Source organism: Hyperolius riggenbachi, chromosome 6 (genome assembly GCF_040937935.1).
Source record: "Hyperolius riggenbachi isolate aHypRig1 chromosome 6, aHypRig1.pri, whole genome shotgun sequence".
NCBI classification, from domain to species: domain Eukaryota; kingdom Metazoa; phylum Chordata; class Amphibia; order Anura; family Hyperoliidae; genus Hyperolius; species Hyperolius riggenbachi.
In genome coordinates, this window is record NC_090651.1 from 283900823 (window position 1) to 283928560 (window position 27738).

Below are 27738 nucleotides of genomic sequence, written 5' to 3' on the forward strand. Positions count from 1 at the left end.
AATAACCCTATGAAATAATGAATTGTATGTGTAGTACAGCTAATAAATAGAATATAAGTAGCGAAGAAAAGAGTCTCATATTGCTTTCCAGTACAGGAAGAGTTAAAAAAGTCAATTGCCATCTATACAAAAGAGCTTCTCTGAGCCATTCGACCCACCGTGCCGAATACAGTCCTGTTTTCTGAAGCGCTTAAACAGCCAAAAAACAGATAAGGTTTTACTGCAGGAAAGTTCAAAGGGTCATTATTTCTTTTTTGTTGAACAGCTTAGAAGACAGTGTGTGGTTTTAAAACTGCAAGTGTTATAGACTGATGCAATGTTATAATAAAAAAAAAAATAATGTTCTATTCATTATTGGTACTATACATACAATTCATTATATCATGGTCCAGGTTTTCTTTAAGTGCTCCCCCTTCCCGGGGCAAACAGTAAACCTAAAATGCTCATATGAAATATCATTACAGTGTATAAAAAACATTTAAGATAAACAATTTTAAATGTCTGCTTGATCTATCTCCATGTTTAGCATTAGAAAATATCATGCATTACTTAAAAATGAAAAGTAGAGGAGAAAAGATCGCCCATAGATAAAGCACCACACCTTACAAAGTGGTGCTTCATATGAGTGACCTTTACTCCTCTACTTTTCATACGTGTCTAGTACACCCATAGCGCCTCCCCCCCCCCTCCCCTTTTGATTGAGTGCAGTGAAACACCCCCCTCCCTTCCCCTTTCTTATATCCTTATAAGGTATTACCTATAAATGTTTATATGTTTAGCTGTTCTGGAGCTCTAGCTGCTGGTTTGACTGGCAAGGTGTTTATAAGCAGAAGAGGCTGTCATTTTTCTGTTGCAGTAAAGTAAGATCTCCAGGTGATCAGTAGCTAAGCCCTGTTGTTCTCTGGGGAACTGTTATCTTTACTTCACTGCAGCAAAAAGGGTCCATTCTTCAACTTACCAAACTTGACTATCAGACCAACAGATGGCGCTCTAAACAAATGTTAACGGTTATAGTGCTGACACACGCTGATCTACTGACTTCCTGTTCCTGTCTCTCAGAATCCTCCACCTCCAGAAGCTCCAATGTATGACACAGTAGCAGGCGAAGTCCCTGTTTACGCAGTTGTGGACAAATCAGGACTAAAGAAAAATGCAGTGGAAGAAAATGTCCAGTATGCAGAAATAGAGGTCATACGGCAATCGAGAGGTCAATCCAAGAAGAAGCCACCTATTTTACCAAAGCCAGTTGAGACTACAGAGTATGCCACTATCAACTTTCGTCCACCGAGAAGCCCTTCTCCTCCTAAAGTGCACAGCCCTAAGCATCAGGTCAACACTACCAGTAAAGACAGACAACGCAAAAACTATAATGCCGCCAATGGAACTCTGGTTTAACCAACGGGGCTGAAAATACTTGGCTCTAAAGTCACTGATGTGTTCAAACATCAAACTGTGAGACTGGTCTAATATGAAAGTATAGCACAGATCATCACATGTTGCTTTGTGTCTCATGTCTATCACTGGAGGGAACCTGCTGTCACTTGTCACATAGACCTTTCCAACATACTGAAAGATGATCAACTTTCTTCTCTTCCACCATTGTGAAAGACCGGCCTGAAGCTAAACACTACTAACTTTGCTGTGAGCTTTGCTGGAGATGGTCCACATGATTTCACTGGTATTCCAATATAAGCTGGCTATTATCGTTAGGTTCAGACTGGCATTGTGGCAAATCTGGCATTTGCCAGAAGATCGGGGTCGAATGGGCATTCATGGGCTGCTTATTAGTTCCAGTCTACTTGGTCTTGATTGAACATCAACTTCCACTCTCTGTTCTCCAAATACTGAATCAATGGGGCCAACACATGCATATCACTCCCTCACTAGACACCTACAGTATCCACAGTAGTTTAGGCTTGTTTCATTATATGTGAAGGTGCACTTTCTAATTTCCGTCCACAGCCTAACAGATCTTCATAATATTACATATGCAGTATATTTTGTTTTCTGTATCATTTGTTACCCCACTTTATATGATATTCTCATTGATTGGTTGCACCAACACTATATTGTATTTGGATCTGAAGCACTTACATGTTATTTGGTCAAAGAGATTTTCATTACTTCTCTGTACATTTACATAAATCTGTATTAAAATATGTTGATCTGTTTTCTGTACCTTAATATGCACACTTATCTTGCATTTACCACCTCAGGAATTAGTAATAAACTCTCCCCCTTTTTACTTGACTACACATCAGGCTTTGGACTTGTCCATCTCCTCATAGGGGATGCTCAGGGTTTTCTTTTTCTTTTCAAACGCACTAACTGAACACCAGTGGCTCATTCCAACTGCCAAAATAGTGTGCAGGGGAGTAGGAAGGTCGGCCAGGTCGACATCTTTTCTATACATCCTTACCATACAGTGCTTTTGTAAAGAACAAAGAAAATACTGAGAATGCCCTATGAGGAGATGAACTAGTCCAAAATCTCAGATTTGTACTACCTACTGTAAGTGACAGCTACATAGGAGAAAAGTAAATTATACTCCATTTTACTATGGAGGAAATGTGCTACTTATAAATGTATGTACACATGTATTTTAACTTACAACTTTATTGAAATAGTGGTCCTTGCAACTGGTCAGTAAGGCTTGGATCGCGTGCAGCCAGCGGGAGTGGACAGTGTAGGGTCTGCTCTGATGGTCCGCTGTGGTTCGGCTGGAGCTCGGGGCAGATGTGTTACCACCATAGGCTATACGGGGGAATGCGTTTGCTTGCCTTGGAGTACTGCAGACTGCACAGAAGTGTGGCTCGCAGGGGCGTTGCTAGAATTCGAAGAAATCCAGGGCACTTTTGTGCACTCCAGCCGGAAAATGGGCGTGGCCACGCACCATAATGTGGGTGTAGTCACCGTTGGAGCAAATTCACATGAACTTAACAGTGGTCTAAGTAGGCCTACCCAGCAAAATGTTGGATAAATCCCCTTCTCCATTAATACAACCCATACCCCCCCCCCCCCCCCCCCCAACTTCCCCAATGCAGCATATCACATAAATAGGCAATATCACATAAACAACATAACTGTAATGATCGCTGCTGCAGCAGCTATTACTGGAAGTAGTAGTGCTGCAGCTCAGGCAGTTCTGATCTATTTCCATGCAAGCTGCATAGTTTTGTCTGTCTTTCCCTGCTGTCAGCTTGTGACTGATTATCATTCACCTGTGTGGGAATCTGCATGTCTGCTCCCATTGGATGACCTCAGTATAAAGATCTGCTTCCTGCAGGGTTTCCTTGGGTTTTCATAGCTTCAGCTTAAGCCTGCCTTGCTGTCGCTTTAGCCCCCGATCGTGTTTCTTGTTATAAAGATACTTTGCTGGTCTTTGCATCATATATTGGTTCATTGCCAATATATATGCATACCAGCACGTTTATTATTTTCCTTGTATTTGTGTTACGTTAATACATCAGTGTCGCTGATGTATACGTACACGAACTGTTTATATCCTGTGTGCAGTTAGTCAGCCTTCCAGCACGTTTTGGTAGTTTGCGCGTACCGTGAGCACCCGTGCTGAGCTAGTTATCCTGTTCCTGGTACCGTTTGTGGATTGCGTTCATCTCTGCGAAGAGATAACGAATCCTTCTGAATCCTGTTCTGTCACTGTTTGTGGATTGCGTTCATCTCTGCGAAGAGATAACGAATCCTTCTGAATCCTGTCCTGTTACCGTTTGTGGATTGCGTTCATCTCTGCGAAGAGATAGCGAATCCTTCTGAGCCCTGTTCCCTGTTTTGCTCCAGTGTTAGTCAGCGTTCCTGCTTATGTCATATATCGGTTCATTGCCGATATATACATATGTTAGTCAGACGTTACAAATAGTTTCATTGATAGCTGTAATTGTAATACGCTAGGATAACATACTTATTGTATATTTATCTGTGTTACGTTCATCTATCTTAATCCTGCTATTTTCTGACTGTCCTGTCCTGTCTTTGTGAGGCACGCCATCGCCGCATCGCATTGGCTGCCTCATTCCAGTCTGTCTGGTTTTGGACGCTTGCTGTCGCTAAGTAGCCGCTAGCTGGCAAGCGTTCATTCTGTCTACCTGTCCTGATCTCCTCAGTTCTGGTTTGTGCGCTCAGCGCTACTTTGCGCTGAGACGTTATAACGTAAGCATTGTTTGTGGCTGTCAGATCTGCTCCGGCTCTGTGCGCCACAATCTCCTATTGGAGTCAGTCCTCCCCTCCACTATACTAGGGATAGCCTGTTTCCTGGTGCTAGTGTGTGTACCTCCTCCACGCCAGCTCATGCGTTGCATGCTGACTGTGGAGAATACACCACCAAGCCTTACATTAACTAGGCAGAGTTCCCTGGCTTCTGTGCTGGCTGGTCTGGCTTTTTGATGGCCTGCAAAAAGGTTATCTGTCAGTTCCCCCATAGCATTCCCTGACCTTCTAGTGGACCCCCTCCCATGCTCCTACGGGCCTCCCATTGAGGCACCACAACTCTCAGCATGCCCCTATAGAAGAACCACAGTCCCTGCATGCCCTATAGAGGCATCACAGTGCCCAGCATGGCACCACAGCACACAGTATGCCTAGGCTACTACTACTAAAACTCAGATACTTTGGTCAGACAATGAGAAGACCGGATTCTTTTGAGAAATCCTTGATGCTTGGAAAAATTGAGGGAAACGAAAAGGACAGCAGAGGCTAAGATGGATAGACAGAATATGTGAAGCTATGAACATGCCTATACATTAGCTGAAAGAAGTGGTGATTGATTGAGACATCTGGCATGCAAAAGCACAAATGGTTACAAAGAATCGTCTGTACGAATGAGGAGGATAATGGCTTTTGGGCAATTTTATTTTATGTTCAGAAGTTAAAGGTGACTTTCAATTATAGTTTATATGAAAACTTGTCACAAATAAACCATTCAAACTTGGTTATATCCCTGATGCTTAGTTTGTAGGCAGAGCAGATTATTTATTTATTATTTAGTTCCTGCTTTCATGGAAGCAGACATATTGTTAACATCCTGTATTTAGGAATTAGCTGCACTGCCATGGCAGAGCTGACCCAGCTGAGAGATCAAATTACAAAGGTGATTAGGGGGAATTAGACTTATAATATTATATAATGTAAATTATGCTAAACTCTCTAAATACATACATGGTAACTTTTGTATATGTTTTCCTTCTGTTCTCTGCAAGAGTTCAGGTCCACTTTAAGGAAACAATTGATAATGTGATCTTCAGGATCAATCAGTTTCTTTGTTTTTATACAGTACAATCTGAATAATGTGATCGAAAAATATAATCGTTCACTACAACCTGTACCATCAATGGGTGCCTTTAAGAGAAGTCCCCTGGCTTGCTGATTGTTTGCCTTCTCTTTTAAGAAGGTAAACTTCTGTTTTGCATAGAATTATAGTAAGGAAGCTTTTTGGTCTCTTTCAGCACCTTATGCTGGGGATACACGGTACGTTTCTGTACCGTGTATCGACCAGCTGATCCGGCCAGCTGATAATATTCAGCTGGCCCGATCAAGCCGCTCGACCCTCGCCCGCTCGATCCCCGCCGGCAGACAATGGCAGGGAATCAAGCGCTGATAAGGAAGCGCCGGCGGGGACAAGCGGTACTCGATCCGCGGCACGCGCGGCTGGGGTTGGCCCGCCGGATCGACCCGTGTATTCCCAGCATTATACACTCCTAGGAGTTCTGGTTCACTATGAGCTTGCTGGGCAATCCCGCTGACCATCTTGTGTGAAAACAAAAGTTTGCTTTCTTAAAAAAACAAAAAGTATTTGCGATAAATCAGGTTGGAGTGAGCTCCGAGATATCTCCCAGTGCATTATTGTTGAAATATGCAAATCAACCATTGTTGTCCTGGTTGATTTGCATATTTCAGCAGTGATGCATTGTGGGAGACATCTCAGAGCTCACTCCATCCTGAATTATCGCAAATACTTTCTGTTTTAAAGAGTAACTGTTAGCCCCAAAAATGAAATTTACATCTCTATTGCAATGTTTTATTTACTTTGTAAGGGAGCCAAAAAGGCAATGCAGAAGTTAAAAATCAATCTAATTTTTTTACTATGTAGCCTTTTCCCCAGGACGCAAAGCCGCATAACAGATACTGCTGAGCATGCAGAGCATGCCCATGTCTGCCCGACCCCCTCTCCCCCCAAGACCAGGTGCCGATATATTCTCACCCCAAACAGCTGACACGGAGAGAGACCGGGAGCGGAGTACATCTACACACTTCCAGCACCGCCACCGCAGAGTAGCCGCCGCCGTGCATCTCTCTCCTGCTCGTGATTCTCTCACATGTGACTCGGCGGCGGCTGCTCTGCGGTGGCGGCGCTGGAAGTGTGTAGATGTACTCCGCTCCCGCTCTCTCTCCGTGTCAGCTGTTTGGGGTGAGAATATATCGGCACCTGGTCCTGGGGGGGAGAGGGGGTCGGGCAGACATGGGCATGCTCTGCATGCTCAGCAGTATCTGTTATGCGGCTTTGCGTCCTGGGTAAAAGGCTACATAGTAAAAAAATTAGATTGATTTTTAACTTCTGCATTGCCTTTTTGGCTCCCTTAAAAAGTAAATAAAACATTGCAATAGAGATGTAAATTTCATTTTTGGGACTAACAGTTACTCTTTAAGAAAGCAAACTTTTGTTTTCCATAGCATTTTAGTAAGAGGGCTTTTCGGATAATTGTAGCCCCTTACACACTCCAATAAGTTCTGGTTCACCATGAGCTTGCTGGTTAGTCTGTGCCTCATCTTGTGTGAGATAGTGTGAGCAGGGCTGGATTTGTACTCTTTACCAACCAAGGCCACTATCACCAGCTGGGGAAAAATATATATACAAATGCTCAGCAACATGTATCAAACCTCCCAGGTGCTAGCACTGGTAATAGTAAACTATCACCCGCTGCCTGATGACCCCCGACCTCCCCCCCCCCAGTATAGGCAGCAAGATGACCCCTACCCCCTTTCCCTCTAATATACGTGGCCAGGTGACTTCCTTAATCCCTCCTTTTCCCACTCCCCCTTTCAGTATAGGTAGCCAGTTTGCCTTCACACCGCAGCAGCCATCAGTGTCACTCATTTCTCCGCTCATCTCCAGTGCAGAAGCTTCCTCTTCCTTTCCATCTCCAATGCTGCCCAAGTCCATAGCCGCTGGCCACAATGCAAGTGTGCACAGAGAGCAAGGTGGCTGCTGCACAGGTGACCAGGGCCGGATTTGTACTCTTTACCGCCCTAGGCCACTGTCACCAGCCGTCCCCCTTCAGTATAGGTAGCAAGATGACCCCTCCCCCCCTTCCCTCTAAAATAGGTAGCCTGATGAACCCCCCCCCCCCCATAGGTAGCCAAATGACTCCTCCCCCCTTTCCCTCCAGTATAGGTAGTCAGATGACATCTCCCCCCTTCCTTCTAGTATATGTGGCCAGATGACTCATCCCCCCTTTCCCTCCAGTATAGGTAGCCAGATAACTCCCTTAATCCCTCCTCCAGCTTCCCCCCCACACACACACACACACCTTTTAGTATAGGTAGCCAGCTCGCCTTCACACTGCAGCAGCCATCTGTGTCACTTATTTCGCCGCTCTTCTCCATTGCAGAAGCTTCCTCTTCCTTTTCGTCTCCAATGCTGCCCAAGTCCATACCTGCCGGCCAAAATGCAAACGTGCACAGAGAGCAAGGTGGCTGCGGCACAGGCAGCTAGTAGCAGAGTACCGCGATCAGGCGCTTGCCTGACCTCCCAGCATTGCAGCAGCTGCAAGCTTGCAAATGCTGCACCAGTTTGCTGCTTTGGTGCCCTTCCTCTTTTGGTGCCTTAGGCCATGACCTAGCGGCCTTGGCCTAAATCCGGCCCTGCAGGCGACTAGCAGCCGAGTACCGCAGTCAGGCGTTCGCCTGATCTCCCTGCATTGCAGCATTTGCAAGCCTTCAAATGCTGCACCATTTTATACTGCTGCTTTGGTGCCCTTGCTCCTGTGGTGCCCTAAGCCATGGCCTATGGGCCTTGGCCTAAATCCAGGCCCTGAGTGTATGAGGAACAGAAGCTGCTTTACAAAACTACCACAGCTAGCACTCTCGTTTGGAACTTATCACCTGCTGGCTGAAAGTGGCAATTATGAAACACATCATATTTAAATTTCTTTATTACCTCTGAGGAGTTTTTATGACTTTATGTGTCTCTGCCATAGAAATCTTCCCTTCTTTCTTGTCCTATGAAAAAAGTAAATAAGACAGAATGGGAGTGGACATTTCTACAGAAAAACAGGCTAATTTAGTCACATCACATCTTAACATCATAAATATCCACTAGCTTACAAGAGTGTTGCAGCAACAAAGTGACTGTCACTATCCAACATACCAGTAGAAACATGAAGCTACCAGCACACCTCTCTCAGAATGAGACTGATAAGGAACCCTGTTGGTCCAGAAAAGTTGGAGGCGTTTTGCATGATGCTGTTTGGATGTTCCACATAACTGCCTTGCACCATGAAGATTGAATAAGAAGATGCATGGTTGCTTGGAAAAAGGTGTGCTGGGAAGTTTATGATGTAGAACATAAAAGAAAACATTTTAACCTTCTTCAAATTCACCTGAATTATTCGCACTGCTTTGTAAGGGGGGAGCCAGGAGGACAATAGTGGAGAAAATGGCACTACCGAAGGGGGTATGGTTATACCAAGGGGAGGAAAGGGCACTACTGGAGGTCAAGCATGGCTCTCCTGGAAGGACATGGCACTAACTGGAAGGGGCCTTATGGATCTACTGGGAGAAACATGGATCTGCTGGGAAAGGGGGAGCACATGACATCCGAGGTGTAAATAAACTGATGAGATAAAAAAATCGTATTTATCTTTCTTCTCCAAAAAATGACTTTTTTAGATATCCCCAGTTTTATTTTACATTTAAATCTAATTTTTTTATTTTTTACTGTTTTATTGTATCTGCTCAATGATACCTTTATTGAAGTATGCCAGAGGTAAAATCTATGAACTATTGACCATTTTTATCTTTTTTCCTGCTCTCAGAAGCCATTTACGGACAGGAAAGTGTTTTATAGCTGAAATTACTTATCAGTGAGGGTTATCTGATAGTCTGACCCAGGCCGATACATACAGAAACTTTCACTTACATACCTGATGTTTAACTCTTTCAGGCAGAGAAAGAAAAAAAGGAACACAGCATAGTTATTTATGTGCTTGGCACTGTATATACACATGTCTATCTCATCATGTCACATGTCACCTTGGGTGTCCTTTAAGGGGAGAAGATGGCACTACTGTAGGGACATGAATTTGCTGACAGAGACATGGAACTACAGGAGGGGAAGGGGAGGCATCTCTGTACTGGTGGACATGGCAGAGATGGCCAGGGCTGTGGAGTCGGTACAAAAATCTTCTGACTCCTCAGGTTAGAATTCCACTCGACTCCTCTAATTTGCATATTATAATTTTGTTTATTGAAAGTATCCTATATAATAAAACCACTGTGTCTCTGCGTCCTGTCCCTGTTTGTGTGTGTTCCTGCTACCAGACCAGACCTGACAGTTTGCTGTCTGTGAACCTCATTGCATTGTGGGAAATAACAGCTTTTTCCAACTGCCAAGCAAGCAACATCTCCCTGTGTGCATAAACTTTGGACAGCGGTGGGGGATGAGCAAGTGGGACACGTCCGTGCACGCATTGCGGGTGGTAGCGGCCGTGGCCTAGCGCCCGTTTTTTAATGGGCGGGCCTTTTTACTAGTGAAACATAAAATGCATCTCTTAATTGCCAACGATTAGGAATTTTAAAAGGCAACTGAACTGAGAGAGTTATGGAGGCTTCCATATTTATTCCCTTTTAAACAATACCAGTTACTTGGCTGTTCAGCTGATCTTCTGCCGCTAATACTTTTAGTCATAGACTTGTTCACATCATACGCGCTTCCTTGCACAATTGGAAGCGCATATGACATGGTAACATGCAAGAACGGCAGAAGGGTATAGACAGCCCTTCTGCCGTTCACATCAAATGCGCTGCACAGCAGTACGATGTGCTTGCATACTGCTGCATGCATTCTGCCCGTAAGCGCAGAGCTGACCCATTCACTGTCAATGGATGGGATCAGCAGTGCAGTGGGTAGCAGCGCAGATGGCGTGTGATTGTACACATTGCGTTCCAATCGCACGGCCATCTGCGCTGCATAGATGTGAACAAGGCCTTGGTAAGAGTACTTGTAGAAGGTACAGACAGGTGTGGGTACATGTATGAGCCCTGGAGAGGGCAGGTCATTTGCTCCTTTTTCATATTAAGTAATCACTGGAGTAAATAATTAGAGAAACTAAGGAAGATTTGAGCTTCCTATGCCTATAGGGTTTGTATTTGACTACAGCTTACATTGTCATGCAATAAGTGAAGACTGCTAGAGCCATGCAATTATCATGTTTATTTTCTTATAAGTTCCTCACATACATCTAATCTTTATATCTAGTGCTGCGCGCACATATTACAAATGCTGCCTACTGCGCTCACAGGGAGGTGCACACTCATGTGGCGTGCACATGCACATTTGCGGCGGAGGGGGTGGGGTGCATGTGGCAAGGGGTCTCACAAGAATTGGAGGATTAGTGGTACTCCATAATTACTACAATAATACTACAGTATAGAGCCTAGGTTCAGTGGCATAGCAATAGGCATTGCAGCGGTTGCAACCGCATCGGGGCCCTTGGGCCAGAGGGGCCACGTAGGGCCCTCCCTCAAGTGCAGTATTAGCGCTTTATTAGTCATGTGCTGGTAATAATCACTTCTATAGATGCATTAATTAGTAGTAATCATTAACAAACTGTTCCCCATCCCCTTCTTGCACCTCTGACGCTGTGATTGTCTTTGACAGGTTTTGGTGCTCCGTATCAATTGCTATATATAGAGTGCTTGGGGGGCCCCATGTAAAACTTGCACCGGGGCCCACAGCTCCTTAGCTACGCCACTGCCTAGGTTCTCAACATGTTGTATGCGTACCCCAGGGGGTACTTCTTCTAATGGTTCCAGGGGGTACTTGGGCTTGATATACTTAACCAAGAGTAATAAAATTAGAGTTTTAGAGAATGATAAATCTTATTTAAACAACACCAAATTAGAATTTTAGCTAATTAAAAGCAATATTAAATGCTTGGAAATTGTTTAGAACCAATTATCATGTATGAGGATTAAATATATATTTCCCAAAGGGTACTTATGATAATGTGTACTATGCTAGGGGTCAATCTTTGGGTGCGAGAAAAAAACACAGGAACACCGGGAGCCCAATATACTGCAGTATCGTCTGGTTAGGTTAAATCAATATGTAAAATGGTGTGTATATACTCACAAGTGTGGGTTGCACGTCAAGCAACCACTAGTATGCGCATGTGAGGAAGTGCCGTCCTCACTCGTCCTTTTCCTCAAGGTAGGTGTCACGGTCGCAGCTCCAAAACAAAAAAAACAGTCTTTTAACTCAATTGAGGTGCAAGACTAAGCGGACTCCTCTTTGGGAGTGGGCACCCAGGATTATTGGCACAGTTCAATCCTTTAAGGCACTTGAAATTGACCTGATGAATTGGATTGTTTCCACGAAACGCGTTGTCTGATGTGCATATTAAAATCAATCTATTTTTATGAGAAACGTGCATTATTTGAAATCTGATCGGAATAAGGTAAGAAGCTCTTACCTATATATAGTGAAATTAGCTACACCTTTGGCGCCTCCTACCCTTATCTACTATGCTAGGGGGTACTTGGTAAATGCCGGGTTTTAAACAGGGTATATACAAATAAAATGTTGAGAATCACTGGTATAGAGTAACCAGTCATTAGTAATTAATGTGAGTAGAAAAATGTACACTGTACATCATCAACCATTTGAATAAATGTAACCTGAAACAACAAATAAAAAACTGTGAAAAATATTTAAAAGATATGCCTACATTTAGGCTCCTTTCACATTATGGGGCTGATTCACTAAACCGTGCTAACTCATAGTACGGACGCGCTACGGTTCTGCGCAACGGTTTCCACACGCAAACGCAAATTTTTGCATGCAAAAATTCACGTTTGCACGCGGAAACCATTATTAGTGTTATAAAGCGCGCAAAACACTAGCACGGCCGTGCTATGAGTTAGCACAGTTTAGTGAATCAACCCCCGCATGCTGGGAAAGATTGAGGGCAAAAATAGAATGAGATAACTAGATAGTATCATGGAGGTAACAAACATGAACTTGGACAAGCTTCAAGAGGTAGTAGAGGACAGAGGGGCCTGGCTTGCTGTGCTATAAAGAGTTGGAATGAATACCGACTGAACAACAGTGTGCATAGAAAAGATGCTACTATCCTCCCTGAAAAGCTTCCTCTGGTCCCTGCTGCTCCTCTATTCTGTTTCTAGATCCTCTCTCCCACTCCAGCAGAATATGTCTGAGGGGAATGCCTCCACCTAGCTAGGAGGGGACAGCCCAATCCTCCCGTTCACTAGTCTGGTGAGCTGCAGCAGCACTGTCACCATTCCTATGCCTTACTACTATTGAGTTGAGTACTGGGGTGGGGGGGACTGGTGCCCATGTTAGAAGAGGGACTGCTGGATCTCTATCAAAGTGATGGTGGCACTGAGTGACAAGGAACCTGGAGAAGAGAGGAGCTGGGCAGCCAGGGTCACACGGAGCCTTCTATGGAGGTGGAACCCTGCCCTGCCTTAAAAGGTCCATACACTGGTCGATTTCAGCCATTGATCAATTCTATAGAAATCGATTCTATCAAATTCACCATTCGATCGATTTGTGGCCGATTTTGATTGATTTGATCTATCTGACAGGATGGAAAATCTAGGTCGATCTGAAATGTATTCCTAGTGTGTGGCACACATCAGATAGATTCCTGTCAGATTGGAGTTGACAGGCATCTGCCAGAAATCTATCTGATGGACGAATCTGCTGCAAATCTATAAGTGTATGGCCACCTTTAGCTTTGGATAAATGCCTGCCATTCTGTTTTAAAATGAACCCGAGGTAAGAGTGATACGGAGACTGCCACATTTATTTCTTTTTAAACAATACCAGTTGCCTGGCAGCCCTGTTCATCTATTATATAGTGGCTGAATTAGTTCAATATTGTCAGAAACACCAGATCTGAATGTATTAGAAACAGAGGATCAGCAGGATAGCCAGGCAACTGGTATTGCTTAAATGGTAATAAATATGGCAGCCTCCATATCCCTCTCACCTCAGGTTCACTTTAGTATACACATCTAATTAATATGACATCTGCTGCATCTTGACGTTACAGACATTCTTATTGTAGTATTTTTTTAATGTTGCTTCTGTCCCACAACAGACATCTACTACTTTTTTTCCCATCTGCCTGAGAACTACAATCCTGATGATGTCATCACTATACCTAAAACCCGACAAATAACATAAGAAGCATCTATTACTATTTACCATGATTGAATCCATTAGCCACAGCCAAACTCATGATCTGCGTGCGTTGCACTAAACAAGTCCTCCTCACTTCACTAGCCTCCTCACAGCATGTCATCACTTGCTTGCTTCTCCTATAGGCACTGACTGCCAATCACACTGCACGTCTAGAGCCCGCCTCTTCACGGCTCTGACCAATAGCAGGCTGACGTAAAGAAACTTTGCACAACATGTAGGCTACAGTGTTATGTGATAGGAAGGGCTGCACTGCACTAGCCGAGTCCGCCCCTTCCAGTTCAATGTGTTCTGGTTGCTATAGTAACAGAAGCACGCTGGGTTGTGTAGATTAGGATGAGACTTCTGCACTATTCTCCACTTGAGTGTAGAGAGTGTAGTGAGAGTGAACCCTCCCTGCAGGGCCAACTTCTGCTTCTCTGTGCCCACATCCTCTTCCAAGGTTTATGATCGCAGCCCAGCCTCCTGTGCCGACAGGGTAAGCATGTGTCTGCTCTCATTACAGCTGCACTGTATATTTGTGTTTGTGTTAATAGTTAGGCCATTGTTATTTTCATTTGTGCTGTAATGCTGGCCACACACGTATAGATTTGAATTCAATCTTCTTGCACTGTTTGTCTGACTTAAAATAATGACAGTAAAGAAATAATTCTTGTCAGTTGTGTTATATGTAGATTAGGTATGTTGGTTTCATCAGATTTAAAGGAAAACTGAAGCGAAAAGCAATACCCGTTACCTGGCTTTGCCTCTGAACAAGCATGCAGCAGATCAGATGTGTCTGACATTACTGTCAGATCTGCTTGGTTTCAGTGTTATTCAGACACTACTGGAGCCAAATAGACCAGCAGGGCTGCCAGGCAACTGGTATTGTTTAAAAAGAAATAAATATGGCAGCCTTCATATCAGTCTCATCTCAAGTTTACTTTAAAGTGGAATGGCAGGCTGTTATCCAAAACTAAGTCTTTTAGGCAAAACTATAGTTGCCCTTTAACATGCCCTAATTTGATCGGTGGTGAATTGTGTGATTGGCACATGGTTAGGTTTACACTGACACAATGCGTTAGACAATATAATCGCATAGGAAACGCAATGCACTTATACTGCAATGGCAAGTTCACATCGGCACGCTAGCAGTGCAGTGGAATCTGATGGTGTAACGCAAGGCATGTTGTGTGGTATTGGACAATGGCCTCAATTCACTAAGATCATGCTGGAGATAATACGGTAAGAGAAAACTTACCACCACACAGTGAGAGAGTTATGGCCGCATAGGGGTGCTATTTTGGCTGGGAACACGTAGAATCAGCCGCGTTCCCCAGCCTGACGGGTCCTGACGGCGAAACCGGAAGTGGCCGCCGGCGGGACCCGGAGCATCAGAGCGACTCGTCGTGGGCACCGATCAGCTGCAGGGGGCTGAGGTAAGCCCCAGGTGAGTAAAACTCAATTTCTTTTTTTCACTTAAGGTTCACTTTAAGTTACCTCCTCTGTAGTTTTTTTTCACACACAGTTAATTAACAGCCTGTGTTTAACTTTAGAATTCTGGAGTTATTTTAAGGTTTGAAGAGTTAACTTTAGAGATTTCACCTTAACTTAAGGACAGAAGAGTTAACTTTAGGTTTGTCTCAGGTAAAATGGTGATAACTCTAGAAATGTTATTAAAGACAGGAGATAAGCTTAGTGAATTGATGCCAGTGTTCATGTTTACATTTGCAGTGAAGCATACTTTCCACATACTGTATGCGTACATCATGTGCCTAACGCACAATGGGACTTATCCCCTCTGTTGCTTTGTGATCTGGTTTTTACAGGGTACGCAATGCCCCAGTGTGAAACATAACCTATAGTTCTGTGTACACACTAGATGAAAGTTGGATGAGGTGGCTAATAATGACCGCTTCTGGTGAGAATGTAGCATGTGTACAGCAGCCCCCAACCCCTCTCGACCACACGGCCATCTATCTGACCTGGCAGATGACTTATGCCGAGCTACAGTTTAGATTATTGTTCTTCTCACTTACCCCGCCAATACGTGACATTACTGCAAAGGGATTGAACAGGTGGCTAGCCTACAGGCTAGTGGTGTGTCTGACTGCCTTGGCCCTGCAATGTCGCTGAGGGACCGGGTTCTGAACCCATGCCAAGCGACATGCATTGAACATGTGTATGGGCCTTAAAGGTACAGTACTTGTATGTTTGTTCTAATTATAAATCTTAACACGGACACAGGATGTCAAGGGACAATGTGATTGCCCTCAGGGCATGAAGTCTGCTGTTAAAAACCAGTTCTAGGAAAGGAAAAACTAGTTAGGGATTATTGTATATCTCTTCCCTTTCTAAAAAAAAAATTGTGTGGTTATCTTTGTCACTCTTGGGAAGTTTTCCTCACTTCCTTTTTGGACAAATTGGGACACAAGACAGCAATAACATTCCCCAAAATAATCACTACCTTTGAATGTTGGTCTCTGAGGACATCACTAGGCTCTGACAACTGGGGGACCTATTCCATCAGATGTCCCATTCCTTGACCTATGATGTAAGATGCACCTCTAATTTTCCTCCCCATTATCTCTTTTGTCTATTCCTGGCACACTTGTCCTTCAAGCCTTCTTCCTACTTCTACTTGTTTCTTATGCATTGTCAATGAAAGTCAGTAGCAGGCTTTTAACATATACCTGAAAAACAGCGGCGGTTGTGACCTCTAAATAAGTCTTGAGGACTTTGTTGTTCCCTTAGGATGAAGAGACATATGCAGGTAGACAAGCAGTGGCTGATTTGAGGAGGTACAGCATATACACTGATCGCTGTTTCCCAATAATGCTGCTTTCCTCCTCAGCTAGCAGCTGCATTCTGAACACATTTGTGAGTGACAGTAAGTCTCAGGATGATGTTGTAACATCACAGGAAGGGAGATTACTATCACATCTTTTAACAATTCTCCCTTCCCAAATTTCAGCAGCTGTTGAGTTTTGTTTTTATTACAACATAATAATAGCGCACAAGGGATCTGTATCCTACACATTTCAATTGCACAAATTTGAAAGACTATATTCTGCCAGACCATAAGTTTTAATTGACTGGAAATGTTAAAAGTGCATCTCCACATTTACTAAGAAAAAAAGAATGCACAAATCCCTTTATAATGGCAGGGGAACCCCTTCATTTGTCTTAAACCCCTTCAATTTTCCATCAAAGCCCTCTCACCACACATAAAGCAAGTCTCTGATTGGCTGAAGCTGATTGCATACCTGAGCTGGCTGTCCTGAATGTCACTGCTATTCAATTCTGGCTGATCTGAATAAATAGTCTCATATTATCGAGAAGTTTTACTCTGCCCTGAACTCAAACACTGCTATTCCTGAGGATGTGTATGATAACTGCAATTGAGGTGCTTACGCTTGTTCAGCCAGACTGCAAGGCTCTGTTGTCAGATTGACCTGAGGAAGAGGTCAAGATCCCACAAAACGCATTGTCTATTTTATTGCTTGAATAAAACTTGTTTCCAGTTAACACTGCCTATTTCTTCAGGAGAAGTAAGAACAACACTGCCTCTCCTTTCAAAATTGAGTCTAAGTGTAAATATACTGAGCACCTCTGACAGTGATTGGAAAAAACGTTGTAACCTCTTCAATGAAGGTATCATTACAGTGAACCTATCAAAGCAGATGAGGTGTGAAGTAAGCAATACAGAAATGCTTAGTTCACACATAAAAACGTTTCCAGTCCTGTCAGATTTTCACAGTTGGCATCAGTGTTGTATGTTTCTACGGATGTGTTCACACATAAATCTGTACATATCTGGTCCGGGCCTGTCCTATCAGTCTTGTATCAGTGTCGTATGTATTTCTAAGGCTTTGTTTACACATAAAAGATGTACATTTCCAGTCCAGTCAGGTAGAACTGATGCAAAACTGACAGGACGGGCCCTATGCAATTCACAAACTCACCAGCGTTAAATCAGGGAGCGTCACCTAATTCAGTTAACCCCCCTCCCCCCCACCCCCCCAGATCATTAGGAACTTGCTTTGGCTATATAATCGCCCCCAAACCCCCCTCCATGGGTAGCGATGCTTTCCACCAAACAGAGGTGTAAGCTCTTCACCAGAGGTGACGTATCACCTATGTCCTGTGGGCTGCTTTTGGCATCTGGGAGCCTTCTTTACTAAGAAAGCACTAGGATTTAAAGGGAACCTAAACTGAGAGGGATATTGGTGTTTCCTTTTAAATAATACCATTTGCTTGATAGTCCTGCTGATCTCTTTGGCTGCAGTAGTGGCTTATTCACATACCTGAACCAAGCATGCAGCTAATCCAGTCTGACTTCAGGCAGAGCACCTGATCTGCATGCTTGTTGAGGGGCTGTGGCTAAAAGTATTAGAGGCACAGGATCAGCAGGAGAGTCAGGCAACTGGTATCAGGGCCAGGCAGAGGCGAGAGAGGCTCCAGCTTCAGGGCGCAGTGAAGGAGGGGGCGCACAACTCACTCAGCTATCATTCCCCTATTGTGTTTGAAGCAGAGAGAGATAAGAAAAGGGGATACATGGCAGTAACTGCAAGCCATATAACTAGAGATTAAGGTGTTGGGGCCCTGGGGCACCTCTTAGTCTAATAGCAATCAGTGTGTGATGGCTGGGGGGTGGGAGGGATGGAGGGGCGCACTTTGGTGTCTCAGCCTTGGGTGCCGGAGGACCTTGTCCCAGCTCTGACTGGTATTATTTTAAAAGGAAAATCCATATCATTCTCAGTTTAGGTTCCCTTGAAATAGGTAAAGGGAGTCTGTTCTGACTCTTTACCTATTTAGTAAAGATATTCAATTGAAAAAAAAAATACCATTGCAGGTCCTGCCGGTCAGGATGATAAGTGAACGAATGGGAAGCCCAAGCGGGACATTATCAGTAAATGGCTTGGCATCTTTCTCTGATGGGAGGCGGGGCCAGGCGCTGGAAGTGGAGTGATGCGGGGTCTTCTGGACAGCTTTGCGGGACAAGGCTGCTTAGGTAAAGGTACTTTTTATTCTAAAAGGGGCACTGCAGGATTTAGTGTATTAGGGAGCGTACACACGCACTATTGTAACAAACGATGGGTCCGTCAGACCTTCCCGCGGCACAGTTGTTCTGCCGACAGTATTACGTGAGTATAGGCTGTTGGCAGACTGATGGGACTGTTTTTGACTGATCCGCTCATTTTCCTGCTATGATTGATTCAATAGACTATATTGCTCCTTGTTATTGTTTTTAACATTTGATCATTGATTTTATTGATTGTGTGTATGGGGCTACCTCTCCGCCTTTAGGTGGGGCACCTGTGGGAGGAGTCCATGGTCTATTCAAATGATTCTAACGTGCCTATACACTTGACTCGAATTAAGGGCCAGTGTGAGTCCAAAACTTGCAAGCGGGCATCTTGATGTTCGGTATTTGACCCAATAAAAAAATACTTTTATACTTTGAACATTGGGTGGCCTCCAACATCTTTTCAGCATACACACGTTTGACCTGCACTGTTCAGAGTCTTTTCTCCAGGGAGGTGGAGTGGATTTCACCTATATCTATATTTTCCATATTTCAGCATGCTGAAAAATGAAAGCAGAATTCTGGTTGGTTGGTTGGTTAGTTGATTGATGGTTACTTTTCCTCATTTTATTTTTGTCAATGTTTATCATTGAGTTTTTCTTTCAAATTGAGAAAAACTAGTTAATTTTTTTAATGGATTTTACTGGCTGAAATGAAGCTAAACTTTGAACAGAGCTGTATATTTGTCTTAGTTTTGAACAGTGTAGGAAGGGTCAGAGCCTCTGTCAGATCTTGGCTGCTGTCTGCCCCAGTTAGGGAGAATTCCCTCTCTTTTTAGTTGTGTAACAGTTGGCTCCAGAACAGAATGTGAGCCGACTTCTAAAAGTTGAACAGTTATTAGAATGCTTGGGGAGAGGCAGTGTTAAACTTGCACTGGGCTCCAAAGCTCCTTGGCTACGACACTGCCTCTTCTGTAGTACTTTCCAAAGAAATACCTCCCATTATGGTTCCCTCTATTACAGTGCCCACAGTTACGGCTCCCGCATTATAGTGCTCTTACATTATAGCGCCTCCTGTTATAATGCCTTTCTATTATAATGCCCCCTTTTATAACACATTAGCCATCTGTGTGTCCGATATGAGCCTAGTGTCTGTTTTTCCTGTAGTCATTACTTAATTAAGTACCTTTTTTTCCCATCATTGGAGAGCTGTGGAACCTGTCTTACAACAGTCGTTCCCTGTGTTTGTCCCTGCACCTCCACCTGACAAATCTCAGCATAGGGTTTGAGTTTTATTTTTTTTTTCTCTCAAAATTTTGCACATTACTATGTGTTTTTTGATGGGCTTTGATTTTAATGCTCTGTCTATAATGTTAAAACATGAGCTTCCAATGAAAAATGCACTGCATGCAAACGCATGAGTGTGATTGCTAATATGTGTTTGCATACTGCTAAAACTCTTGCACTTGTGACCCATACACAGCACCTATTTGTGAAAAGCATGCAAACCTGTCCAGCAAGGCTGTGAAGTCGAGGAGTCAAAGTCAGAGCAATTTTTGGGTACCTGGAGTCGGTGGTCGGATGATTTGTGTACCAACTTCGCAGCCCTGGTAAGTATTAGACTAAGGAGTCGGAGTTGGAGCAATTATAGGTACCTGAAGTCAGATGATTTTTGTACCAACTTCACAGCCCTGGTAAGTATGAGACTAAAGGTGGCCACTAACGTTCCAATTTCTAGCGAAAAATCGTTCAAGCGATCAGAAATTCTGATCGGATTGGTTGTAAATAATCTCCATTGGTGGACACAATCGATTATGAACCAGTGAAAAAAATGTCGTCCGAATGAATTTTTGTTGAACCAAAATTTGGATTTTCTTGTTGGTTGTGATAGATAGGAAGCAAAGAGTGGTTCATTGATGGTGTAGTGAACGATGTATTACAATATTTCACTTCCGATCAGAATTTCTGATTGCTCAAAGGATTTTCCGCTAGAAATTGGACCGTTAGTGGCCAGCTTAAGGAGTCAAAGTCAAAACAATTTTTGGGTAACTGGAGTCGGTGGTCGGATGTTTTTTGTACCAACTTCACAGCCCTGGTAAGTATTAGACTCATGGTGGCCACTAATGATCCAATCTTTTTCATCCAATCTTACCACTTCTATGTAATATAAGGGAATGCCTGAACTATCCATTCAATGTATTCACTCAGTTTACCCTTCTACTACATAGATTTGGTAAAATTGGATGCAAAAGATTGGATCATTAGTAGCCGCCTAAAGTAGTCGGTACCTGGAGTAAGAGTCAGTGGTTTCATAAACTGAGGAGTCAGAGTCAGGTGATTTTTGTACCGACTCCACAGCCCTGGTGTCCAGTGGAAATGAGCTCTGGTTTCCTTTCCTCTGACTAGGTGTGTGTGTGGGATTGTGTGTGTGCGGGTGTGTGCGAGCGGGTGTGTGCGAGCATGTGTGTGTGTGCGGGTGTGTGCGAGCGTGTGTGTGTGGGATTGTGTGTGTGCGGGTGTGTGCGAGCGTGTGTGATCGGTGTGTGTGTGTGATTGTGTGTGTGCGGGTGTGTGCGAGCATGTGTGTGTGGGATTGTGTGTGTGCGTGTGTGTGTGGGATTGTGTGTGTGCGGGTGTGTGCGAGCGTGTGTGATCGGTGTGTGTGTGTGATTGTGTGTGTGCGGGTGTGTGCGAGCATGTGTGTGTGGGATTGTGTGTGTGTGGGATTGTGTGTGTGTGTTTGGGAGGGGGGGATTGTGTGTGTGTGTGTGTGTGTGTGTGTATGTGTGTGTGTGTGTGTTGTAAAGTTGGGGTTCGCAGCCAGCACGCAGTACACAGTTTGTATAAAAACAAAGTCCATTTATTTAACCAGCAGGGTATTAAACAGCTTGACATCAGCAGTAAAAGGAAAATAACAGGAAGCTTACTTCAGCTTTGGTAAAGGTAAAGTCCAGTTTGTTCAGATACAGCAAGTCTCCAACAGGACCAAACCACACATAATTCACAGTCCAGTGTGTGGCCTGGCCTTCAGCAAGCTTTCAGCAATCTTATTTGCAATACTCTATAGACAAGAGTTTCAGTAGCCAGCATGCTACTCCTCCAAACACCTTCCCTGACTGCCTGTCAGAGCAGCCCTTATGAATCTCATTACCTGAGCTGAACAGCCCAGAGGAAAACAGGTGTGGCCCGAGGTGGGATGGGAAGGCCCGCCCATCCTTCCCTCCCATCCCAGGAGTCCGGCCCTGAAAAGAAAAAAAAACACACAGGCAGCAATTGCTTGCTGCCTAAAAACCCGGGCTCCTTTCCACGGACCACACGTGCTTAAAGGGACCAGAGTCCAAACAGCGGGGAAACATATCTCCCGTCCAGCACCCAGCCTTGATGACCTCTACATATCCCCCCCCTCTGCCTCAACCCCGAGGAGGCGGTGGAGGCACTTTGACCCACCATGCAATGAACTCGGGAAAGAGCATCAGCGTTCTGATGCTCTTTTCCAGGCCTGTGTTCCACCAAAAAGTTGAACTCCTGGAGAGAGAGAAACCACCGGGACACTCTGGCATTCGTACCCCTATTCTGTTTCATCCAATACAGAGGTGCATGGTCGGAAATGAGCCTGAACTTCCTGCCCAGCAAATAGTAGCGCAGGGAGTCCAGAGCCCATTTTATGGCCAGGCATTCTCTCTCCACAACCGCATAGTTTTTCTCAGCCGCTGTCAGCTTCCTACTGAGAAAAACTACTGGATGTTCCTCACCATCAATCACCTGGGAGAGCACCGCCCCCAATCCCACATCTGAGGCATCTGTCTGCACCACAAACTCTCGGGTGAAATCTGGGGCTACCAGGACAGGATTTTGGCACAATGCTAACTTTAACTCCATAAACGCTTTGTCGGTTTCCCCAGTCCATTGGATCATTACTGACTTGCGGCCCTTCGTCAAATCAGTCAAGGGGGCTGCCAGGGTGGAAAAATTGGGGATGAAGCGTCTGTAGTACCCCACTATGCCTAAGAAAGCACGAACCTGCTTCTTACTGACGGGGCGGGGCCATTCCTGGATTGCCTCAACCTTGTTCACTTGGGGTTTCACCAACCCCTTTCCGACAATGTACCCCAAGTACTTCGCCTCTTCCATACCTAGGGCACATTTCTCGGGGTTCACTGTGAAACCCCCTTTTCTCAACGCATCCAGGACTGCTTGTACCTTCAGCAAGTGGGACTCCCAGTCTGAGCTGAAAATGACAATGTCATCCAAATAGACTGACGCATATCTCTGATGGGGACGCAGCAACCTGTCCATGACTCTCTGGAAGGTGGCGGGGGCAGTCTGCAACCCAAAAGGCATCCGCTTGTATTGGAAATGCCCCTCGGGTGTGGAAAATGCAGTTTTTTCCCGAGCTTCCTTGGCCAAGGGTATTTGCCAATACCCCTTGGTCAGATCTAATGTGGAAATGTAACGAGCAGGGCCTAATCTTTCAATCAGCTCGTCTACCCGGGGCATCGGATATCCATCAAACTTGGACACATCGTTCAATTTCCACCAAGTTCCGTTGGGCTTGGGTACCAACACTATTGGGCTCGACCAATCACTCTGTGATTCCTCAATGATATCCAGCTCTAACATCCGTTTTACCTCTTCCGACACGGCCTTCCTGCGGGCCTCCGGAATTCGATAGGGCTTGATGAAAACTTTTGTCCTGGGCTCAGTTATAATGTTATGCTCGATCAAATGGGTGAGACCCGGCAAATCTGAAAATATCCCCCTGTTTCTCTGGAGAAACTCCTTCACCTGTTGAACCTGCGGCTTAGACAGGGTGGGAGCTATTTTCACACTCTCGATGCTGACCTGGGGCACCACACTCACACCCACCATAACCGGATCGGTTTCTCTCTCTTTCCAGAGCTTCAACAAATTCACATGATATAGTTGAAACGGTTTCCGTTTCCCAGGCTGATGTACCTTATAGTTCACATCTCCTATTTTTTCGATAATTTCGAATGGTCCTTGCCACCTAGCCAAAAATTTACTTTCCACGGTGGGAATTAACACCGCCACTCTGTCTCCTATCTGGAACTGCCTGACCTTTGCTGAACGGTTATATACGCGTCTCTGCGCTTCTTGGGCTGCCATTAGGTGTTCCTTGACCAGGGGCATTACCTTAGCAATGCGTTCTTGCATCTGGGAAATATGTTCCACCACGCTTATATGGGGACTGGACTCACTTTCCCAGGTCTCTTTTACCAGGTCAAGCAACCCCCTAGGTCTGCGCCCATACACCAATTCAAATGGGGAAAAACCGGTGGAGGCCTGGGGCACCTCCCGGACAGCAAACATTACAGCAGGTATCAAACAATCCCAATCCTTTCCGTCTTTTTGTACTACTCTTTTTAACATCATTTTCAGAGTTTTGTTAAACCGCTCAACCAGTCCATCTGTCTGGGGATGGTAGACAGAAGTTCTCATCTGTTGGATTTTGAACAATTTACATAAATCAGCCATAACTTTAGACATGAAAGGAGTCCCCTGGTCCGTAAGGATTTCCCTGGGAAAACCCGTCCGAGTAAACATATTGAATAACTCACGGGCGATGGCTTTGGACGTTGGTTTCCTCAAAGGGAATGCCTCAGGGTAACGGGTGGCATAATCGAGCACTACCAGGATATATTGGTGCCCCCTTGCAGATTTTACCAAGGGTCCCACGATATCCATAGCAATGCGCTCGAATGGAACCTCTATTATTGGCAAGGGCACCAAAGGGTTTCGAAAACGGGACATTGGCGCGGTTAACTGACAGGTTGGGCAGGAAGCACAAAAGTTCTTTACATCGGCCTTTAAACCCGGCCAATAAAACCTGTCAGCAATCCGCGCCTCCGTTTTCTCAGCCCCCAGCTGGCCTCCCAATGCTTCGTTGTGCGCCAAATCTAGTACCATCCTCCGAAAAGTTTGAGGAACCAGCAGCTGTTCTACCACCTCGTCTCTTACTTTTGAGACTCGATACAGTAGATCTCCATGTACTGAAAAATGGGGAAATCTCTCATCAGCCCCAGGCTCCTGGGAACCTCCATTCATTACGGTTACCTGCTCTCTAGCGTGGGACAGCGTTGGATCTCGCATCTGTGCAGTAATAAATGTCCCTTTTGATACATCCAGATCGGGGAGCATAGATTGGGGAGAAGATTCCTCATCATCCTCGCCCAACATAATTTGTAATGGGGAATCTTCCCCCCCCTCAGAAACCTGCTCAGGGTCCCGAACTGGATGTTCGAACATCCTTTTATCAACTTGCGCCAATACATTATCATTTTTTAATAACATATTTTCTTTCAAACCTTGACCATCAATCTCTATTGGAGAGGGAGTAGGGGCTAAAACATCTCTAACAGAAGTCCCTCTTACCCTCTCCAAAAGTTCCCAAAACAGTGGAAAGTCTCTTCCCAAAATCACTTTACACATTAGGTTCCTTACCACTCCAACGGCATGAGTGATTGTCCCACAGTCAGTCGCCATTAGTACGGGAACCACCGGATAAGTCTTTGTGTCTCCATGGATGCATACCACCTTCAGTGGCTTTAGTCCAGAAATAATTTTCGTTTTAATTAGATCAGCGTGCACCATGGTCACCATACTGCCTGAGTCCAGTAAGGCTTTCGTAGGTACCTGGTTCACACTGATAGTGCAAACAAAGTTTTCCTGGCACCCCGCCAGGCACACATCATGAGCAAAATATGAAACCCTCCGCAGTACATCACACTGCATGGGCTCCTCCTGTAGTGGACACTGGGCTCTGGTATGGCCCCATGCAGAACATCGCCAACACTGGATAGCACCTCCCCTCCTAGGTGCAGCAACAACAGGTGGCAGACCCTGAGTGGCTCCTGGGGGCCCTTCCCTGTTACTGGAGGTGTTGGTTCCAGGGTTCCATGCAGCACCCTTTCCAAAGGAAGAGAACCTAGCCACACGGGATGAGGTGGGGCCCGCCTGACCCTTTGGGGATAGCAGATCCTCCACGGCAGTGTATCTCTCTACCATCTCCACCAGCTGCTCTGCTGTTTTGGGGTCCCCATGACTGACCCACCGTTGTAGGTTCACTGGTAGGGCACGCAGAAACCGATCCAACACAAATCGCTCCACCATCTGGGGACCGGTGAGGACCTCTGGTTGTAGCCATTTTGTCGCCAGTTGAACTAGGTCATGCATCTGGGACCTGGCTGGCCGATCCAACAGGTATTTCCAACTGTACACCCGCTGGGCCCGAACCGCTGTTGTTACACCTAGCCGGGCCAGGATCTCCGCCTTTAACCGATCATAGTCCAGAGCGTCTGTAGGGGTGAGGTCGTAGTAGGCCTTTTGGGGTTCTCCTGTCAGGAACGGTGCAAGGAGTCCAGCCCATCTGTCTCTCGACCATCCTTCGCGCTCTGCAGTCCTCTCAAAGGTCTTAAGAAAGGCTTCCACATCATCGGTGGGCGTCAACTTCTGCAGAAAGTGACTGGCTCTTACGATCGCTTGGTTGCTAGGGGCAACTCCGGCTGCCTCTCGCCCTTGGGCCATCTGCCGCACCGCCTCAAGTAGCATTTTAGCTTGTGCTTCCGAGGCCTCTCGTAGGGCTTCTGTGGCTTGCTGTTGTGCCGCAGCTTGCGCCTCTGCGGCCCGCTGTTGAGTCGCTGCTTGTGCCTCTGCGGTCTCCCGTAGGGCTTCTATAGCTTGCTGATGTGCCGCAGCTTGTGCCTCTGTGGCTTGCTGTTGGGTCACCATGCTCGCCTGCTGGGCCACCATACTCTGCTGCAGCTGTAAAGTTGCCAAGGCCAACTGCTTCACCACTTCCTCCATGATGCACACAAGAAGACTGGCCCTTTAAATGTCACTTTTTAAATGGAACTTTTTTTTTTTTTTTCTTCTTCTCTGCAGTGCTGCGCTGCCCGCATCCGAGCACCAGTTGTAAAGTTGGGGTTCGCAGCCAGCACGCAGTACACAGTTTGTATAAAAACAAAGTCCATTTATTTAACCAGCAGGGTATTAAACAGCTTGACATCAGCAGTAAAAGGAAAATAACAGGAAGCTTACTTCAGCTTTGGTAAAGGTAAAGTCCAGTTTGTTCAGATACAGCAAGTCTCCAACAGGACCAAACCACACATAATTCACAGTCCAGTGTGTGGCCTGGCCTTCAGCAAGCTTTCAGCAATCTTATTTGCAATACTCTATAGACAAGAGTTTCAGTAGCCAGCATGCTACTCCTCCAAACACCTTCCCTGACTGCCTGTCAGAGCAGCCCTTATGAATCTCATTACCTGAGCTGAACAGCCCAGAGGAAAACAGGTGTGGCCCGAGGTGGGATGGGAAGGCCCGCCCATCCTTCCCTCCCATCCCAGGAGTCCGGCCCTGAAAAGAAAAAAAAACACACAGGCAGCAATTGCTTGCTGCCTAAAAACCCGGGCTCCTTTCCACGGACCACACGTGCTTAAAGGGACCAGAGTCCAAACAGCGGGGAAACATATCTCCCGTCCAGCACCCAGCCTTGATGACCTCTACAGTGTGTGTGTGTGTGTGTATGTGGGTGTGTGTGGGATTGTGTGTGTGTGGGATTGTGTGTGTATGTGGGATTATGTGTGTGTGTGTGTGTGTGTGTGTGTGTGTGTGTGTATGTGGGTGTGTGTGGGATTGTGTGTGTATGGGATTGTGTGTGTATGTGGGATTATGTGTGTGCGTGTGTGTGTGTGGGAGGGGGGGATTGTGCAGGTGTGTGTGTGTGTGTGTGTGTGTGTGTGTGTGTGTGTGTGTGTGTGTGAGTCTGTGTGTGGGATTGTGTATGAGCATGTGTGTGCGTGTGTCATATTGTGTGTGCGAGCATGTGTGTGTGGGATTGTGTGTGTATGGGATTGTGTGTGTATGTGGGATTATGTGTGTGCGTGTGTGTGTGGGGGGGGGGGGGATTGTGCAGGTGTGTGTGTGTGTGTGTGTGTGTGTGTGTGTGTGTGTGTGTGTGTGTGTGAGAGTCTGTGTGTGGGATTGTGTATGAGCATGTGTGTGCGTGTGTCAGATTGTGTGTGTGCGAGCATGTGTGTGTGGGATTGTGTGTGTATGGGATTGTGTGTGTATGTGGGATTATGTGTGTGTGTGTGTGGGGGGGGGGGGGATTGTGCAGGTGTGTGTGTGTGTGTGTGTGTGTGTGTGTGAGTCTGTGTGTGAGTCTGTGTGTGGGATTGTGTATGAGCATGTGTGTGCGTGTGTCAGATTGTGTGTGTGCGAGCATGTGTGTGTGGGATTGTGTGTGCAGGTGT

The 27738-nt window shown here is 45.4% G+C and overlaps 2 protein-coding genes and 1 long non-coding RNA gene across 4 annotated transcripts in view; 1 reads left to right on the forward strand and 2 right to left on the reverse strand.

Moving 5' to 3' along the window:
• The window catches only part of LOC137521555 (uncharacterized), a 119950-nt gene extending 106262 nt beyond the window's left edge, over window positions 1–13688 (reverse strand). For both annotated transcript variants that reach the window (XR_011022151.1, XR_011022150.1), the window contains exons 1-2: window positions 13466–13688; window positions 8171–8232 (exon numbers count right to left, since the gene is read on the reverse strand). This is a non-coding gene — a long non-coding RNA (uncharacterized lncRNA). The remainder of the gene's footprint in view (window positions 1–8170; window positions 8233–13465) is intronic.
• The window catches only part of DIXDC1 (DIX domain containing 1), a 226577-nt gene continuing 212507 nt past the window's right edge, over window positions 13669–27738 (forward strand). The window contains exon 1 of the mRNA XM_068240948.1: window positions 13669–13937. The gene's annotated coding sequence lies outside the window, so the exon portion shown is untranslated. The remainder of the gene's footprint in view (window positions 13938–27738) is intronic.
• LOC137521552 (uncharacterized) lies at window positions 21294–26961 on the reverse strand. Its single transcript, XM_068240946.1, has one exon. It carries the CDS (start codon window positions 26288–26290, stop codon window positions 21788–21790), a length of 4503 nt encoding a protein of 1500 aa, XP_068097047.1. The 5' UTR covers window positions 26291–26961; the 3' UTR covers window positions 21294–21787.

Coding starts and splice junctions, on each gene's coding strand:
- LOC137521552 (XM_068240946.1), bottom strand. CDS start 26,290: ATGGAGGAAGTGGTGAAGCAGTTGGCCTTGGCAACTTTACAGCTGCAG.